General features: G+C 40.4%; 1 protein-coding gene across 1 annotated transcript in view; it reads right to left on the minus strand.

The window, feature by feature from the left end:
* Positions 1-12,269, minus strand: part of STK32A (serine/threonine kinase 32A) — a 44,122-nt gene extending 31,853 nt beyond the window's left edge. Inside the window, exons 1-4 of the mRNA XM_085312641.1 lie at positions 12,101-12,269; positions 3,782-3,837; positions 2,513-2,664; positions 1,055-1,228 (exon numbers count right to left, since the gene is read on the minus strand). Of these exons, the coding sequence (XP_085168767.1) occupies positions 1,055-1,228; positions 2,513-2,664; positions 3,782-3,837; positions 12,101-12,152 (434 nt within the window). The 5' untranslated portion in view covers positions 12,153-12,269. The remainder of the gene's footprint in view (positions 1-1,054; positions 1,229-2,512; positions 2,665-3,781; positions 3,838-12,100) is intronic.
* Between the last annotated feature and the right edge of the window lie 7,933 nt (positions 12,270-20,202).

Consider the following 20,202-nt stretch of genomic DNA (forward strand, 5'->3'; position numbering starts at 1 on the left):
TAATGAACCACAGCCAATTAAAACTAGTAGAGATAGTTTTTTGCAAGATCAGCAAACAAAGAACATGCTCCCTGTTGTACAAGAAACATTTTTCTCTGAGTATCATTTTAGATAAAAACAAATGTATGTAGGAGAAGATTTTGTGTAGCTCTTAAGCTTCTGCTTGTCCTTTCATATCAAAGAGACACAAGGTAAATCAGTTAAAAACTAGGTAAATCTCTTCTAGGAAAGAGCTGTCCTTAATCACAGAACATGAGCCTCTTTTACTCAGCTTCATTAATGATCTCTCATTGCTCCTCATTGATCTTAACAGTTTGGTGTCAAATGAGATGAAGTACTCCAGAAACCACCTGACAAAGGTAGAGTGAGGTAAATGATTTACTGTACTGTCTCCAGTTCCATCTCTGCAGCAATACTGTCTGAAAATGGCTTCCTACACTCCCGTTTATCTAAACCAAAAAAAAAAAAAAAAAAGGCCTGAACAGGTCAAAATACTTTTCAAGACTACCTGTCATATGTAGGCTATCAACATACTATTGTGGTTAGAACATGAATCAGTAAACACAAATCACTAGTCTCTTGCCTGGAATAAAACTAAGGAAAACCAGTCGGACATTCACTTTCCCACTCTGCAAAAGAGTYTGGGATTTTCAGTTGAAAGGACCACACAAATACTAGGTATCACTGTCTGAATAGGTCCTATTTACTTACCAACGGTACTGAGATCTGTTTGGATCAATTTTAGAATCAAAATACAACCAAACCTATCTGGGTTCTGAATGCTTGACATATCATCCACCACAAAGACTGAGGAATTGGAAAGTAGTGACTCTTTATGGGGTTGAGGCATGGGACAGACTTGAATGTCACCTTATCCCATGCATCAAAAAATTTTTTCTGCCAGAAAATTAAGTAACGCTGACATAAGCATTCAATTGCCAAGTGAGTCCTGTTGAATACATCTATAGTTTCAATTATGTGCACTGTGTCAATTCCTAGTCAGTCCCTACTGCAGCCTATGAACATCAGTCCTCCTATGAAGTCCCTGACTGACCTGTGGATGATGTGTCTGCTCTGGAGATAGTCGAGAGCCAACACTAGCTCACAGATGAAGAGTTTCACAGTGCCTTCTTGGAATCGCACATTTTGTTGGAGGTGATAACGCAGGTCCCCTCCAAGCAGCAGATCCACAACCATAAACATATCTTCTTCATCTTGGAATGAGTACCTAAAATGGCATAAACATGGTTCAAGGAGGATAATATTAAAAAACAKATTAAAAAGGGACAGAAAGTACCTCTGGAAATGCCTATAATTTCTTGAAACCTTTTYATTTGGTAAAAAATAATTTCCTGGTCATTGCATGCTCAGTTTCCCACCTACATCTAATCTCTTACTGACAATATTTTCAAAGTACCTGATCTGACAACAGCTTAGCTTGTGTTCTACAACAATTCAGTACAGCTTGCATGAAAAATTGCCAATAGGCCCACTAGAAGAATAGGAACCCAATGATTTTCTCTAGACTCTGTAGAACCTCTTACTATCAGCCACTTAAAAACAAAGCCAAAACCAAAAATCTCAAAATACATCACTCTACGGCAGCTTGCATCAGCCAATATCATTGATTTCATGTTAACATCACATCTATCCTCTGTTCCTGTCAGCTGCAGCACACTCAACACAATGCTGACTTTAGGTACACCTCATGGGTACTTCGTAGATGATCCGTTCTCCTTTCCCTCCTTCCCYCACAATTTTAGATTTCTCATCACTTGCTGCCAATACAAAGTTGGTTTGAGAGGTATTCAGWCACAGAAGCTTTGAAAATTCAAGTGCGCTTTCTCCATTTTGAAGGTTGTGCTAGTGCATGTTTAACAGTTCAAGACCTCAASCTCACTCTGGAAACAAGGATGTCCACAGTTTTCTCCAGTCCACAGTGCAGCCAGAAAGAAACTCTTTTAAAAGAGCACTGCTTTGCTATCAAAACAGTGCTATTACTGCGTGATCCTGGAAGTTATTGTTTTTTTGCAAAGGAACAGCATTAAATAAAACTGCATTATGGGTAATGAGTAATACCTGCCTAGGAAAAAAACACAAGGGGAACACAAATCCTCTTGTGAGTGGTAAACTTCTTGTTAATTAAACAAGATTCCTCTGAAACCAAAGCTCAGGTCAGCAGAATTGCCAAGAAGGCACATCTCCAAGTAAAGTCAAGAAAAAACTCAGGCACTGCCTGTAGTGCATGCAAGAGCATTCTTCAGAGTGATATGCTTCTCATGATGGCCCCTCTCCATTCAAACTGCACCTCAGGAACAGCCCATGGACACCTGCCAATGGAGAGCCCAATGTTCCCAGGGAGCTGGCTGCATGAAGCCCTTTGTGCTGAGGASGGCAATGCACCATCTGCTCCTGAAACTTGCTTCAGTAGAAAAGTGGGTAAGTCTGGTCTCAAAGATGTCCCTAAGTAACAACATTGACTTAGCCAGTAAATAATGGAGAAATATCTTACCATAAATTAACTAAGAATGGATGTTCCAGGCCCTGCATAATCTGAAGTTCCTTGAAAACATTTCTTACTTCATTACGTTCCAAACACTTTTGTTTATTCATGTATTTCATGGCATACATTTTCTTGGTGTCATTCTTTTGTACAATACAGACCTAGATGAGCAAATCAAGTGGTCAATCAGAGATGACTGGTCAGCAATGCAATTACTTATGCAATAAGTAATCTTGACCATTTTCCTTCAAACTGTCCACCCCTCCCAAATCAGTTACTGTTTTGAAGAGTAGCTTTCAGCATGGAAACACAGAAAGCGGGAAGCAGCATCTAAATTTCCCTTTTCTTTAAATAAAGGAATTTATGAGGAAAGAAGTGCATTTTTTCTACTTGTTGGCTGCACTTCCTAGTACTGGCAGTGAATACAGTATCTTAACATTTCAGAGCAACYCAATATTTCATTCAGCTCACAATGAACCCTGGGCTTTGTTTGAGAGATACTGGGTTTTGACTTTTAGCCCCTTTAAAAGATATATTTCAACAAACCTAGAAGGAAATGTTTCTTCAAAGAAAAACTCAAAGGTTATAGGAGTACAAAAGAAAACATTTAGAYATTTTTCAGATTTGTTTCTGCAACAGTTGATTTGGGATAAATCTTCAGTTTCAGTAAATCTTCTTTATTTCACCCCCAAATAAATATCTTTGTTGTAATATTTTTGATTAACTTCTTATGCAAAACATACCCTCTGTTTCTGGCATCAGTGTGTCTTTTTACCATGGGGCAAATGACTTTCTAAAATTCTATCTACATAGGCAAGCATGGGAGTCCGTAACAAAATAAAAATAAAACCAACATGTGACTGTAATCTGATGCTTAATTACAAACACTGTAATTGTTAAATTACGTTCCCATTAAAAATTTGCTAAACCTTTCATGCTGATTGTAGCTCTTTCTCAAAGACACATTATGATGTTCAATGCCCCTTTGCTGAGGAATCTGCCTTAGAAAATGCTTATCCAGAAACAGGATGAAATTCAGCTGATCAGTTCATCAGTATCTCACTTTAATATCCTATAATATAATTTGTGGCTATGGAATGGATGAGGAATCAGGCTAAGATTCTTTCTTGATTACGAAGAGTTTAAGTTCAGGTCAAATCTCATTTACAATGCAGTGTTTTATGTCTCTACTCTCATGTAAGCCTCTCTAATTTACCTGTTTCTCAGACAGCTATATTTGTAGCTGTCCCAGTGCTGACTAGTATACAAAATACTTACTTTTCCAAAGCTGCCCTTCCCAATGGCTCGCAAAATTTCAAAATTGTCAAAGGTGACTGCAAGAAAGAGTAAATATTCATACATTAAATGGCTGGCAACAATTTGACAATGTTACTTTATTTCTACTTTTTCCCCCTTAGATGAGGGATGGAAAAAATGAAGGACACTCTAGCAATTTTTCTTTTTCTTGGAAGTTTAAGGGCTGTTTAAAACTTGGTGTTTAACACACTTTTTCTTTCCAGCTCATCTGTAAGGACAAGTTCACTGGGGCATCCTTTTTTAATGGCAGATTAGGCCAGGAACCATCAAGTGAATGTTTTCACACTGTCCTGCCCATTAAGCATGAAAGCCTCATCCTGTTCCCATTGAGAAGTTCAGTCCATCAAACATTTATACTATGTCAGGACTGAAATGAGTGGCTGGGTCACTGCATCCTTGTGGTATTCTAGACGATTGTTCAACAACTGTATAATATAAACACAGCAACTTTGAATGGAAACTTTGCTGCTACTAAAAATCCAGGATCTCTCTTGCTCAGAAGGGAAACAAAAGTGTGCAGCTTTACAGACTGTGTATTGTAACACAAAGGAAGGAACATGAACATTCACTTCACTTCACCTTTTGGTCTCTGGCTTGGAGATGGACCTAGGAGGTAAACATCTGCACAGCACGGCAGAATGTTCCATAAGTGCTAACTGGAATGACACTACACATCAAGTGTTTGTGATCAGCCCATCTGCTAGCCTATGTTCCAATTTGGGCAATAGACAGATTCAGAGAAACAGAAAGTCGTATCACCATACAGCAAAAAGCTAGATTAACTGTACTGGGTTCAAATCCTGTCACCAATTGCCTGGAAAGCAAAGAGCATCTTTCAGGATAAGGCACTATGGCAGTAATTACTAAATTGAATGCTTGAAATTCTGTTAATGCTTCTCCAAGATGCTGGTGAAGCAGCACTCTCCTGAATAAGCATTAGCTAAGAAAAGATTGTAATCGGGAATACGCTCCTTAGACCAGCCACTGCTGGCTAAGGGCACTTAAAACCCATTAAGAAGCTGATTCAAAGCATCAGCTTCTGATAGATTTCTAATAACTCATCAGCTTCAATTAGTGTGACCCCTGGAACTYACAGGCACCACTGACATGATGAGTTTGAAACCACAGACCTAATTTGCCTTGTGCACCTTCTTGTTTCCAATCATTACTAAGTGGATGGAAGGCACCCACATATCTGACCTGCTTTGCTGAAAGCCCCTCCCAAGTAGAGCAATACAGTGCAGCAAGAACATCCATGATAGATTAAAAGTGTCAGAAAGTGAAATACCTTATTAGTCACTCATGCCAGCTTTTTCCTGTTACACCAATAGTCAGGGGAACAGCATATTTTATTCTTGAAGTGAGTTCTGCACAAGGGAGGGATGTCAGTTTGACACTCCTGGATATCAATGCCCTTCCACTGGTCAGTATGCAGGCTTGTAGAGATGACAGCCACTTCATGATGGTTTCAACTCTCTCTCTCGAGCAACAGCTAGAGGCTGACAAAAGTCAGCCTCCGTGTGGCATTCAGTCAACAGTCAATGCTGAGCACAAGCGATGGCAAGGAGCCCTTTTTAAGCAGCGTTGCCCTCTACGGTGAGGGCAAAAACTACACGAAAGTTGGTTTCATTTTCTCCCTTCCATGCCCCGTAGCATCCTTCCATTCTCTGCTGAGTCTGTGAATGGCGTAGCATCTGGGATGCCATGGATTTTAACAATTCTATTCGAAGGCAACTGGCCTTCTGTTCTCAGCAGTTTTACAGGTCACATAGATAGGGATGGCTCTCAGAAATACCTGTCCTTTGTAACCTCCAACCCCTGAGGAATTCAGTACAGATCTAGAAGTGAATGCACGGAATTCAGCACAGATCCAGGCAAAGAAATAAAGGTATCTAATGCTTTTTTTGGTTCTGGAACAATTCAAAGACAAAACCACTGATGATATAGCTAGAACAAACCATTGGCTTAAATATTAGAAACACATGCAGAGGACTACAGAACGAACTGTGTCCACCTCGCCCAGTCATTGTCCTCATCTACTCTCTCAATTTCTGCTTTATATTCCAAAAAATCTGACAAACTGGGGAGAGTCTCTGGCTGTTATCTTCAGAGATGCCTTCCATACCCTTCTGCTCAGAAACAGCGCAAACAAAATCCAACTTTTAACATGGCTTCAGCCTGACTATATTAAGAGTAGAGATTTCCTTGCAATATTGAACCTTATGCCTAATTATTACATTTTCTTCTCATCGTACTAGCTTTTTACCCACAACTATGCCTTCTCAGAGGAAATGCTGAGAGAAAAATAATGCTGTCATTCTACTTCAGCCGAAAGCAAACGAAGCCCCTTGAGAAATCTGTCTGAAAAGAGAATCCTGTTGCCACAGAAAATAGTCAAATTCTAGCGATATCATTTTGGAAAATTATGCAAAAGRTGTTATTATTATTTGTGTGTACCAAGGAAAGTCCAGGACCCTGAACGAGGTGTTAGCCCTTCTATCCTGTGCTATGTGCCCGACCTCCATACAGGAGAAGTTGGTCCACGTGGCAAAGAGTTAAACAGAAAATCTGAGGGAAAAAAAGGGGGGATCTGCTTCTTCCCATTCTTCAGTTGGAAAATGGGGGCACAGGAAAATGAAGTAACTTCCCCAAGGCTATTTAGAAAAAATATGACACTATACATCCAGATCTTTTCACCCTCTAGGCAGCCTCTTAGCAATCCTGTATTTTGTTGCACTATTTAACTCYCTGAATATTCTTCAAATATTTCTTTATTATTTTTAAGCAAATTTAGAGATAATACAGCAGAATTAAATCACTGAACACTACAATACTGTTCCATGACAAGCAGACCCAATTTTCAGTRCACTTGTAAAATACTAGTTAGACTCAGAGCACATCTCTTATTTATAAATGTTTCCTGAATACAGGAAACAAATTCATATTGTATATGACATCATTTGAATAGAATGCAAATGTCATATGGGGAACACCGAAGTATCTTTGTGAATTAAAATTCAAGCAGAATATCACTGAAAAAAWTCTGCTACTGATTAGGAGTTATTGGCACAGACATTTCTTTAGACCCTAATCACATTTATAAAATACTCTTTCCAAAACAATGGTTTGTAGGCCCAGTTAAAAGTAGTCCAATGTATTGACAAAAATACATGGTCTTCAGGCTTGAATCAATGGCAAGTGTAATCGTGGCTTGTCACACTGATACTCTGGATTATGGTACAGCAGATCTAGGAATAAATACATTGTATTATCTCTTGCTAACTGACTGAGAAAGTGTGCTGCATAATGTGCAGAAAAGGAGTTTAAGTACAGAGATAGATTCAGATCTCAGTTATACCAGCTGATACAGCACACTCAGCATTTATGCCTCACTGGTACCCCACTTGATGGATGCTCTGCAAACCCCACAGGGATGTGCACAACAGGTGTTTAGTTCACAAGCATCCACAAAGCATCAATGCTACCCACTTTTGACAGGCTGTGTGTTTCAGAGCTCTCTAGTCACGTGCCCTCTCTTTGTTAGAGGTCATGATCCTCAGTGCCAATAAAGTGACACTTATCAGAGACATGAACACTTTTTCCCAGTTAGCATTACACTCACAGTTCTCAGGCTTGGATGAGCTCTTTAAATGACAGAGACAAAACAGCTGTGTTTCAGAAGAAAGCAAACTCATGAAGAATTGTCAAAAGCAGCCTTCAAACTCTGCACTACAGATCATTCTCTGGTGCTGGTTGATTTAGAAAAGGGACAATACAGAAAAAGGGCACTTGATGAAAAATGATTCTACCAACAGATTTATGATCTAAAATCTATGTGCTTAGAATCTCACATAAGCAGTAATATATCAACATATTCATGTGTCCATTTAGTTATTCTACCTGCTTTCACAGTCAGAGAGGCTACAGCAATAGGTAGTCAAACATATTTCAAGGGAGCACACATTTTGTAGAAATCTGGCCCCTTCTCTTTTCCCATGATCTGGCCACAGCAGATGGCAAGCAAGTTTCCTAGACAAGATAGCCTCTGCTAACTAATTTATAGCTGGGGTTCTTTGTCAATGGGACAGAAACACTGCATAGTCATCCATGAAGACAGAAAGTATTATGTTCCTTTTTCTGTGGTTGTTACTTCACAATCAAACTTTTCCATTAAATGCTTCCCTATTTTCACCTTAACAGTCTGTAAAATTGATTATTATCACAGGGAAGGTGAAAGACAAATAAAAATGAACTAGGACATGAGATGAGAAATGAGACAGAAAGTGTTAGCAAGATACTGTCTTCGTTAACCCATTCACTGAAAGGGCATGAGCCTTAGTATTAGGAGGGCCACTTATTTGTAATGGGAGTGGGTGCTGCATGCATCACCAAATTCTCTTTCATTAAATGACGTTTTATTTCCGGAATAGTCTCACTGAAATCAAACAACTCTCAAAAAAAAGATGGCTGAATCTAATATGTAGATAAACAAAATTTATAGGAAAATTACTGGGCCTAATTACTTTACAAGGCTAATTTTTCATGCAGTCAGCACCAGAATCTTTTAACTGCTTGTTCTGACTCCTTGTGCAGTGGGACCTAGTAACACTTCTGCRTATCTGAACAGAGCGCTTCTTGAACTGCAAACCTTTACAGTCAGAGATGGAATTCAGGCTGGTAAGAGGCAGGTCTCTTCACTTATCATGGGCCGTTCTGGCACCTGAGCACTTTCACGATTCAGGCGATCATTGTTTATATTTACACAGGTCCCAAATCAATAGTCTATTCAAGGTACACTAAAAATGGTAGGACTCATTCTCAAATGACCACAGCTCACCAAAATTAATATTCTGTGTCATATGGCAGAAAAGCAATTGTGCTGCTTCCTGTTCTACCCAACATCTCTTAAGTGGAAGAAATTAAGATGAGGACAAGAGTATGACAAAATTGTGATTGCTAAGATAATACAGTGTCTTGTCATAAATTTGCCAAGATAGTAGAAAAGTTAATAGGTAGTATTTCAGCTGGGTTTATCTTCCCACATTATATCAAAAGATCACTTTCAGAGAAAAAGTGCAAACCACGCAAACACAACTGCACGATCTAGACACTAGTGCCTGGGTACAGCAGTGGCCCCTGAGCCTACTGAAGTTTGACAAACCAACACCTAATCATTCAAGATGATTAGAACTGGGCCTTTTCCTTAGATTGTCAGTACTATAAACAGACTTACTTTACAAAAAAGAGTAGAGCATAGCGTAACAGCATTTCATACTTGGGAAGTCTAGTGCCCTTTGTCATGTAACTGATAGGGTCTTTGTGTGCTGTCAGCTTTTGCTTTTAAAACCAATTCCTTTCCAAGCACTGAAGTAGCTTTCATAAGGAAGCACCTGTCTGAAAAGATACACTGCCACAAGGACAGTCACCCTGCACAGGTCACTGCGTTGCTTAGGGATGTATTTATTTTTCAGTCATAGGAGCTGACACTGTACAAGCATGTCAAACCCAGAGAAAGACTCAAAAGGGAAACCAGCCAGTGCAATGAAAATTCAATTTGTTACAGTCAACCTCACAGCCAGGACATATCATCCCAAGGATGGTGATCAGGAAAGTGAAAAGTAGTAGTAACCTTGAGTTAGCACAGGCAGTTATTTATGAAAGATGCCAATATTGAGCATTTGGATGCCCAGGAGTAAAATCCCCAGAAAAGCCTTGCAGCATCAATTATTTTTCAGTTACTTCAATGCAAAAGAAAAGAAAAATTCTGAACAATTGTATTAATTTGGGAGCAATAGCCTCTTTAGTCAAATAGCCACACACATTCAGCTTTCATCATGGGCCTAGCAAGGCATAGCATAATAATGGAAATGATTCCACATGATCTCATTGTGCTTGGAGGGCAACAGCAATTAATGCAGCCTCTGAGGGTGTGCCATGCATGACATTTTTTCTATAGGATGACAAACTGAGGACACAGGGAAGGGYAGGAATCACAACAGGGTGACTGGGGACAGTGAGGGGAACACGCTGCTGCACAGACTCACTTTTCCCTTCCAAAAGCAGCTGCATGCATCAATAGCTACACACTGAAAACCACATCCAACAATGAATAGTGGGATGGCCACAGCTTTGGGTAGAAGGCTTTGCTATCATGAGCACTTAATGCATTACTCTGAATATAATCATTCTTTTCCAGTGCTGCTCTTTAGAATGAAAGTAAGTTGCTCCTTGAGACCCTTTTTCTTGAGGAATTGAGTGAGAAAGACCAAGTTTTGGCCAATGTCCCCTCCCTTTCCCCTTCTGTATTCACATAGTTTTAAAGGCTTCCCAGTTAATGACAGCTTAATGAAGTCTGGCAGAAGTCTATCAATGCCATTTCTGTCATTAATGATCAGAATTTCCCTTCTCCTACCAACAGGATCCCAGAGTTCCTCCATCCTGCCTCCTTCCCTGAGCTTGCATCTCCAATTTGACTGCTTCTGGRTGGCATGCTACATCTCAGGCTGTCTGGCTGCTCTACCCTGCTCACATTATTGCATCAACTTCTCATTGCATCTTTCCGACTTGCTCACTGCCGGTCAAGTGCCTAGAAGTGAATGCTCCTTATTTGTGACATATAATTTCTATCAGCAGTTCTTCTGCCATTAACTACAAACCAGGTGATACTGTAACATGAGATTTTTTTGAATCATTTTATGCATGTCTAGAACCACCTGTGAAACCACTTCAGAATACCAGTTTATCCAAATCTATATTTCTTAAATTTAATCAAGTTAACAAAGCTACAGTGATGCATTTTTTTTKKTTTKKTTTTTTTTGTTYAGGTAGCGCCTGAATCAAGWGAGAACAGGTGAATGCAGCTAAGATTAACTGAGCTACTGAGACGTCAGTTGAGCCAGTATGAAAACCAAAACTAAATCCTGAGCCTCCTGACTCTCAGCCATCTGATGATACCAAGCTGGGAGGAGTGGCTGACACACCTGAGGGCTGTGCTGCCRTTCAGAGAGACCTGGACAGGCTGGAGAGTCAGGTTCAACCTCATGAGGTTCAATAAGGGCAAGTGCAGAGTCCTGCACCTAGGGAGAAATAACCCTAGGCACCAGTACAAGCTRGGGGCTGACCACCTGGAGAGCAGCTCTGCAGAGAAGGACCTGGGAGTGCTGGTGGATGACAGATTGACCATGAGCCAGCAGTATGCCCTTGTGGCCAGGAAGGCCAATGGTCTCCTGGGGTGCATTRGGAAGAGTGCTGCCAGCAGGTCGAGGGAGGTGATCCTGMCCTTCTACTCAGCCCTGGGGAGGCCTCATCTCGAGTACTGCGTCCAGTTCTGAGCTCCCCAGGACAAGAGAGGCATGGAGCTACTGGAGAGAGTCCAGCGTAGGGCTACAAARATGATCAGAGGTCTGGAGCATCTGCCCTGTGAGGAACGGCTGTGAGAGCTGGGCCTGTTCAGCCTGGGGAAGAGAAGACTGAGGGTGGATCTTATCAATGTGTACAAGTACCTGAAGGGAGGGTGTCAGGGGGATTGGGACAAACTCTTTTCGGTTGTCCCATGTGACAGGACAAGAGGCAATGGGCAGAAACTGAAGCACAGGAAGTTCCGCCTGAACGTGAGGGGGAATTTCTTCCCTGTGAGAGTGACGGAGCACTGGACCAGGCTGCCCAGAGAGGTTTTGGAGTCTCCTTCTCTGGAGATACTCAAGGCCCACCTGGATGCAGCCCTGTCTAACATGCTCTAGGTGACCCTGCTTGATCTCCAGAGGTCCCTTCCAACCTTACTGATTCTATGATTCTACGAACCTCTAACTCTTCCGTTGCTGACTATTTCCATGTGGCTCTCCAACCAAGCCTAAAGCAGGTATGAGCATATGCATTGCTCAAGCTATCTTCTCATCACTTAAAATCAATCCTCTTCATGCTGTGATCTCCAAAGCAAAACCTTGCTGCCTCCAAAACAGTAGCATTTCTTCCTTGCTCTCAAACTATCCGGCAGTGTCCCAGACACTTCTCAAAAACAATTCTCTGCTAGAGTTATTCTCTCAGCGCCCAACCACAGATGCTAGGAGGCAAAGGGACAACTTGACATTTGGCCATATCTCTGAGGCAGATCCAAAGGTATGGTTCTGCTACAAGGCTTAACACATTTTTGTTTAATCAAGACATTTGGGCATTTGGAGATCCCAGCATGGGAGATGACAGTGAATCTCAGGCTCATGCGGCCCTCAGGCTATTGCATTCATGAACTTTGTAATCCCAGACAACAATTAAAAAAGCTCTTACCCTCTTCATTTTCATCAAAGGGTGGTGACTTGCTGGAGGTGTTAGCACCCATTATGTGTTCTTCTCAAACTAAGCTCTCTCTCACGTCTCTCTCACAGTAACGTTACCATCCTTGAACTCGGTGCATCAGGCCAGTGTTACCATGTGGCTCATTCTCAGTAAATCTGTGCAACTCTCCAGGAAAAGAGAGGAAGCAAACATTTATTACCATTAAGGATTCAGAAGCATTTCGCAGACTGTAAACTTCTCACAGGACATTGACTGCTCTAGAGACAAAATTGAGTATCAAAAAAACCATATGATCAATTTTATGAGTGAAATCTAGTAACATAGTAATCTTGTAACCTAGACCAGGACTGCTGCCCACTAAGTTAAGTACATAGAGTAACAGACCAAACAATATAAGGATCCAGCTCATGTTTCCTGGATCATGCACTACTTGATATTTTGTAGCTTCGATTATGTTATGATGAATTTAGAGATGATAAAGCATAGTAATGCCAATATCCAAAATACAACTGCCACAGTGACTTCGATAGATAAAATGAAAAAGGTACTTCTGGCTACTGAAGTCACCTGAAAGTGTAAAAACTATATAAAAAGAAATTCAAAGTGGCAACCTTTTGATGTAAGCTATGATCCCAAGTTGTTACAAAAGTCTTGGGATAAAATCATATGTATATATATATATATATTTAATAACAAGATTTCAAGGAAAATCAAGGTGCTATTACCATTCAGTTTCTTCAACAAAAATTTTGGATATGAACCACATACAGGAAAAAAAAAGAATCTGATTTATGGCATAATGCTGGTTACAGTGGTTGGTTTGTTTCTCACAGGGCAGAAGAGCAGGTCTGTCCAGAAGCAGAAAGAAAATAGGCTTTATATTTTTCAATTCTTCACAAAGCTGTATATTTACACTGGAGTATATGATTCTGTATAGTGTGGTCATACTCAAGAGAGTTTTAAACATACTTAGATGGGTAGAGTGGCAGTTTTATTTTTTAAGTGTTTACATGCAAGGCACCAATATGCACTTATTTTGATACTGATTTCTGTGTGATATACACAGCATTTAGTTCTTGTAGAAAATAAAAAGCCCACAAAAGAATACAAAGAGAATAACAAGGCAGCACAATCTACTGTTAGATTTTGTCTATCCAGAACTGTTTTCCAGGACATTCGTATTTCCACTGAACATTTGAAGGTGCCATTTGGGCTAATTCTTTTTTCTTAGATTTGCACTCTGGAAACACAGCTACTGAATGGCTTTACTTTTTCACTTTAAAGCAACAAAATCATGTTACTGAAATAAAAAAAAAGGGAAAAAAAGAGGGATTATACAAAAATTGTTGGAGAAAAAAGAATTCTTGAGACAGTCCTGATGTCCTCACTGTCTGGTAACTCCAGTGGAAGAACTGCTGCATGAGTAAGGACTGCCAATTCAATCTTAATGATCAACTCTTTACATACACAGACTTTGTAACAGTTTTCATCCATCCAGAGTTGAAGGAGCTCAACCTAAAGCAGAAAAGGGAAAAGAGGGTAAAGGATGAAGACAAGGAAAGAGAAGCAGGGGTCATGAAGTCAACAGATTTAGAGGTCAGAGGGTATAAAGAGCTTACAGTGGAATTAGAAACGCAGGAGGAGCTCAAGTGCAATACTGACGTATGTATTTTGGGGGGAGAGAGGTGGTTTGGTTCATTCTCTCTTCCCCTGGCAGGGATCCTTGGAAAAAAGCGCACAGAGTAGTGAGATCAGATGCGCATCCTGGAGAGGTGAGCCAAAAGCCTTTTAATAATCAGCACAGAAAGCAAAGTACAGCAGAGAGCAGGACAGGGAAACGGGGAAGGTCTGGACTGGGATTCTTCCAAGATTTGCTCTTCATTTGTCTGAATGGATTTTGCTTTTCAGCTGCCAGAATATGGATTTTTGAAACAGGAAAGATATGCTCCCTAAGACACTAGAAATAGCCTCTACCTCTTGATGGTAGTTTTGTCTCCTACCTGTGAATCTGCTCTCTCACATGGCATTTTAGGGATTGTTGACAACTGCAGACAGACCTGACCTGCTCCGCTGAGGCTCAGCCAGGTCCTGCCTGCTTGCTGGATGACCAGGGTAACGGATGCAGTCGCCAATCACTTCTCACTCTTCCATTCTCTCTCCTGCTCCCCTGCCCCCTTCCTTGCACCATCACATTCAGCTGCTTTCCTCCAGGTAATTTTAATTCTATTTCTATCACTTAGCCAAGCACGCAACTCTAACCTCCTGCTCTAGGTCAGGAGATTTCCTCTAAGCAAGTGTCAAAGTTTATGTGAAGTTAAAAAGCTACCTCTATATCTAGGTGTCTTCCTGAACTAGGTTATAGTAAAATTCAWCCCCAGTATTTCAACCTAGGAATCGAACTGCAGATCAAACTGCAGCAGCTACACAAAGCATCGTAGTGGCTGAATCTGCAATAATATCTATCCTCTCCAAGTCAACTGGAGTTGAGAGGTTTCCAGCACTACCAAAAGGCACCCAGAACAAATAAATCAGAGATATATACTAGACACTCTCTCTCCAAAGCCTTTTACAAACAAACTAAACTGCAACACACTCAAACTGCTTCCATGGTTCATTCACTTAGAATTCACTACCCTCAGCAAAGAGCAGGGAAGGGTGCATTTTTCAAAAGGCCAAAAAACCACAATGTAAACTATTAAAATAGCTAAAAATTGCGAGTTCTCATCTTGGGGGAGTTCTCATCTCAGAGGACTAAAACAAGCTCAAATAATAAAACAAAGCAAGCAGAAAACTGTTGGATGCCTCTGAATAGAACAGATTGGGCAATCAGTCTGAAACAAAAATACATAAGTACCTCTTTTCAAGCCCCCAAACTTACTCTTCAACATAATACACCTTTTGCCCCCAAATTATTCTTCAATGTAAAACACCTTCAGAGGTAATAGCCATAAATTAAGTTCCCATATGATGCTTCTACCTCACAGTGAACTTACTGGTGGCAGCCAAGGTCAGCTGCTTACTGAAACTTTCTTGTATAGGAGTCAATAGCTTCTTAATTTGTTTTTGAAAATATGTTGGTATATAAACGCTACGAGAAAAGAGTGAAGGCTTTCCTTGCAGTGAAGCTAATTTCAGAGACAGTTTGGGTAGTATTTGCTATGATTTATACTTTTGTAAGATGCATCCAGGGACAGTAATGATAAATGTTCTGCTGTTTCATACTGAGGATTTACAAAATGATTAAAATCATTACTTTTACTAGGGTTAAAACTACTGATACTTCCATATTAATCTTATGTTCAGATCACTCATTGTTCCATGAACAGAGCGGCAGAAGCCCCAGTGACCAGTGGTCCCCACGTCTTATTAGTCAGTCCTATTGCCACAACATAAATTTTACAGGTATGAGATACAGCTGTTTGGATATGCCCATGCACTCACTTCTAGAGCTGGGTGCAATGCATTCTGCTACTTCTAGGTATATTTTATCCTCAATAGCTATACATAAAAACAAAGTAAAGCAGAGGACATTCAACCACTTCTGTGTCATCTCTAGAGATTTACACTCACGCTGCAAACAGGATATGCTCYCCAATGGGGGACAGAGCTCAGTGTAATTAATACAAACAGTAACAACAGCTAATCAAGTCAGAGGAGAGCCACTAACTTGGATAGATTTTGAAATGATTTCTCTTATCACTTCCTTATTGCTTGAGCAGTTTGGGGGGAAGGGGTACTACTACTGTTCTGCTGAACAACTGAAACTCACCAGGAGCACAACAATATATGAGACTACATTATTACTTTTGTCTCAACATTTCTGCCTCAGAGAGACTGAAGATTATCCTGAACCCTTCTGTAACTACAATAAAGTTTAGAAAGGAACAGAAAGCAGGCATTATTCTGTGTCACCTTTGTTTCTGATTTTGTTGGAGCTGTTCCTCTGGCAGCGTGGCCATTTAACTTCCCAGCTWGAAAATGCTTACCCTATCGCAGAAAGCAACTAAGTTATTGTCTACAAAACAAAACAAAACAACCCAGTATTCCCTGCTGTAGTCAATTGCAAGTAAGCCACCCCAGCCAAATCAAAGAAGAAAATCATGCTGCAAGCAGATCAATACAGGGATGATGCAGYTCCCGATCAGGAATCTTAGAGAGTTAAACAAAAGAAACCACCTACCTTATCAGGAGGGGAAGGAAGCAGCAAACGAGACTGAAATACTAGTAGACAGAAACAACCTGAAGCTGCAGGTGAGAGGAAATAAGATGAAATATCGGTTGTGGTAGCAAGCTGCTACGCAGTTTAGATAATTGCATGCAAATGTGGGGTCCTGCTCTGTGGCAAGGGGACTGGGATCCAAGCCTCTATTGCAGGGAAATTTCCCTTTGCAGATTGCAGGAGGAGCTTGCAGCAGTCACAAGAGGTGAAGTACACAAGAGAGCAGGGGAGAAACACGCAAATATACTGCCACACACACACACAGGGGAAGATGTAAGGCGGGGCTGAATAAATAATGCTGTTAGATAAAGGGAAAAAAACCCAGCTCTCTGATGTGACAGAGCTCCGYGACCGTAATTAATGGTGATCAAATTGGCAATGATTCTTCAACTGCAGAAGCATCAAAGGAACATTGTGTCTTTTGACTGCTTTACAGATCAGCACTTTTTAGCTACTATGTACAAGACACTTCCTGTGACCAGGGAGAAGTACAATCTTTTCYGATCAGCTCACCATAACAGAAAGCATTCTGCTGTTTTGAGATGCTTTTATGAAATGTTTCTTTTATTGCTGGTTGGTCTGGTTTTTATTTGCTTGTTTTTAACTCATGTGATGCCACAGATATTTATTGCTATTAGTAAGGGTCAGGATCTCTAACTCTCTCCCATCTACCCCAATGTTATTATATATCAAAGCAAGGAATTACCCTCAGTCTTTCCCTCTCCTGAAAGGGTCATCATACAAGGTGCTGAGAACTCTGGCTCAAGACCAGCACAACTCTTAATTCTCTGTGCAACCTCACAGACTGTGCTAATTGCCCTGACTTCAGTGGCATTAACTCACAGCTTCAAGTTAAGCTAAATGTCCACTGGAGCACAGCCAAAGTTGCTCTGCTCTTTATAGGGCTGAGTCCTAGCGAGCATGTGTCTCCTCTGTTCAGACAGACAGATTCCCATTCGACAGGCTCCTCTAAAAAAGCAGATATCATAAGTTTCTCATTTTGTTGTCCATGTTCTTCCTCATGGAAGGAAAAACTGCTTATTCATGGATGTGAGGCTGGGCTTAAACTCTATGGCTCCTGTCCTTCCTCCAGGATAGCTAGAAAGTACAGAGTAGTTTACCAAGTTTACTCCTATGCATTTATTACTTGGAGAAGAATAAATGAGCTAAAATGCAGTTTGCCCCTCTAGAATTATCTGAGAAATTCAAATTCACCAAATCAAGTTTACTAAAAAATAAACATGAGGGCTGGAGAAAGAGGCTAAATTACTACTGTAATTTACCTTACTGTAAAGGTAAACCAGAGGACACTCATCTTTACTACACCATCTAGAAGTAAGAATATTTGCCATGGCCCTGGAGACATTTCAGTTCTGTCAGAAGGACCTGAATTCCCTGTCCTTGGGAGACTACCTGACCACTCTTATAACCAGGATTTTGCAAGCAATTATTCCAGCTGGGTAAAACAATTCAGCGACTGATACAGGGAAAGAGCAAAATAAAACTGTCTTTACTTGGCAGGATATCAGGTTCTTGCCTTAGGGAATGTTTATATTTATTTATGGCTTTAACAAAAGGAGAGACTTGAGATTCCCTTCCCTGCCCACAGCTCAGGGTCAGAGACCTACAACATGGGCACTGAAGCTGGTAAACAAGCAGATTTCAATGGCAGGAGGCAGAGCTAGTAATGGCCGGTCGCAGGACCGGGAGAGGCTGCTCCCAGCTCCAGCCGAGCCCTGAACCGGTAAATTACGAACCCAAGACTTGCAGGATAGCACAGTACCACCAGTCAGCTGATCAGGAGGAACCTGCCTTGTCAGAAACAGCATCTCCCTGATCCTGATGAGTTCCTATCAGCCTAATCGATTCTGAATTTGGTAAAGCATAATGCAAGCAAAACCAAAAAACCCCAAAAAACAAAACAAAACAAAAAAAAAAAAAAAAAAAAAAAAAAAACAAAACAAAACAAAAAAAAAAAACAAGCAAATAAATCCTGCCATACAGCATCAGCATAGGAAGGGGAGCTCTTAGCAGCATATCCAAATTCCCTCAAGCAGAGGAAAAAATGTGGAGTAGGTCTCCTGCATCTTTGGCAAGTGCCATAGCCATTGGCTTATCAAAGAGGAACAGTCTGCTCCTCTATGGCAACTTTCAAGTTTACCTGTTCATTTCAGTTGCTTTTCCTATTGTTGCCCAGAGAGAGTTTGTTTCTCAYTGAAGAGCTTCTTTTTCTGCAAATTCAAATAGTATACTTCTTGCTTCAAACAGAAACAAACCAAAAACAGGAGGTCCCCAATGCTCTCATACAGTTGGCTTGGATCTTGGAGTTCACAGAAGACAAGCAATGCTGTTCTTAAAGGCACAGCTCCAGCAGTAAGAATAAAAACTGGTTATACTACTTTGAGGCTAAAATTGATAAAAAATTGTCCTTCAAAACATTCATTTGAGGTCCTTTGCGCACTTAAATCAGCTGTTCTTGAAACAGCATAAGATTGCTGCACATTAAAGATGCTTTCTATTTCTTCTTTAATATAAAAGACTTAAGGTAAAAATTTTCAAATTTTATATAAGTCATTAGAATCTTTATTATTATTATTAAGATTTTATGCTCAATGAAAGCTAGGATCCAGGAAAAAACAAAAAGACCCAACAACACAAAATAGTGAGTTAGAAGTAAAAATGTTACAGAAATATTAATTCAGAGTTGTTCTCTGTACAGAGGTCATTCAGAGCATTTCAGTATCTCTGTACATTGACCGTAATAAAATATTGAAGCAGAGTTCCAGAGCAGGCCCAAACCCCAGCAAACTAAACACCAGGAAGGCAGCTCTCTTGGAACAATTGCTAGAGAACAGACAAACTCAGCCCCCCACCTATTCCAGGAGCGGCTCACATTCCAGCTTACTTTTGGCTATCCAGTCACCTCTTGGAAACGCAATATACACCACTCAGCTTAGCATCTATTCAAATCTGAAGTGGGATTAATTTTTCAAGGTGAACAGAGAGTCTAAGTGTCTAAATCCCCTTCACTGGGGCTTTGCTTGATCTATTAAAAAGAAAAAGAAAAAAAAGGATAACATATTTTTTCAAAAATAATTTACTAAAAATTATGCCTGTTTTTTTAAGAAAGAAAAAAGGAACTTTCCTAGTTGGTCAATCCAAAAATGAGGCATGTGCCATGCAGGGATTTTTTTTTTCTTTTTTTCCAATGAGAACAGAAAAAAGGACTTTCTGCTCCCAAAGCAGACACTCATTAACTGAACTAATTCACTTGCCTGGGTAACAGGTTACCAAACCACTGCACAGAATAGGGGTATCATACGTAAACAGGCTAGGGAATGAACTGCAGTTCTCTTTCCATTATCTATAGTCATCCTTGCATTCTTCCTTTATTTCTCCTGACACTCATTTGTCCACCTTTACTATTTAGGCAATATGCTGGAAATAGCCTTGCTTTTATATATGCAGTATATGACATTGAGACTTGCCACACTTGAATCTAGGAAACTACCTATCTGAAAAGAAAACAAAACTACTGTATAGCCTATATGTACTTATAAGCTGAATGTCTGAAAATACAATTAAAAGCTAACATCAGAATCACTTGCATGGATTTTCCTCGGGGTTCTTACACTGAACCCCAGCAAAAAGGAGAGAGTATTTAGTAAGTARACCCAAAAGGACTAAGACTGAGAGGAGATCAGAGTTCAAGATTACAGAAGCAATAGAGATTCTGCCCTTCCTCAGAATCCTACTGTGCAAGGATGTCTCTGGGCAAGCGATGAAGATCTTTTCCTGGTCTAACTCATCCTAGTTGGGAAGCAGAAGCAAAACTTCTAGACACAAGGGACCTCAAAGYGGCCCAGATCTGTGG

This window comes from Rhea americana, unplaced genomic scaffold (genome assembly GCF_003343005.1).
Source record: "Rhea americana isolate MKP2758 unplaced genomic scaffold, rheAme1 scaffold_37, whole genome shotgun sequence".
Lineage (NCBI taxonomy): Eukaryota > Metazoa > Chordata > Aves > Rheiformes > Rheidae > Rhea > Rhea americana.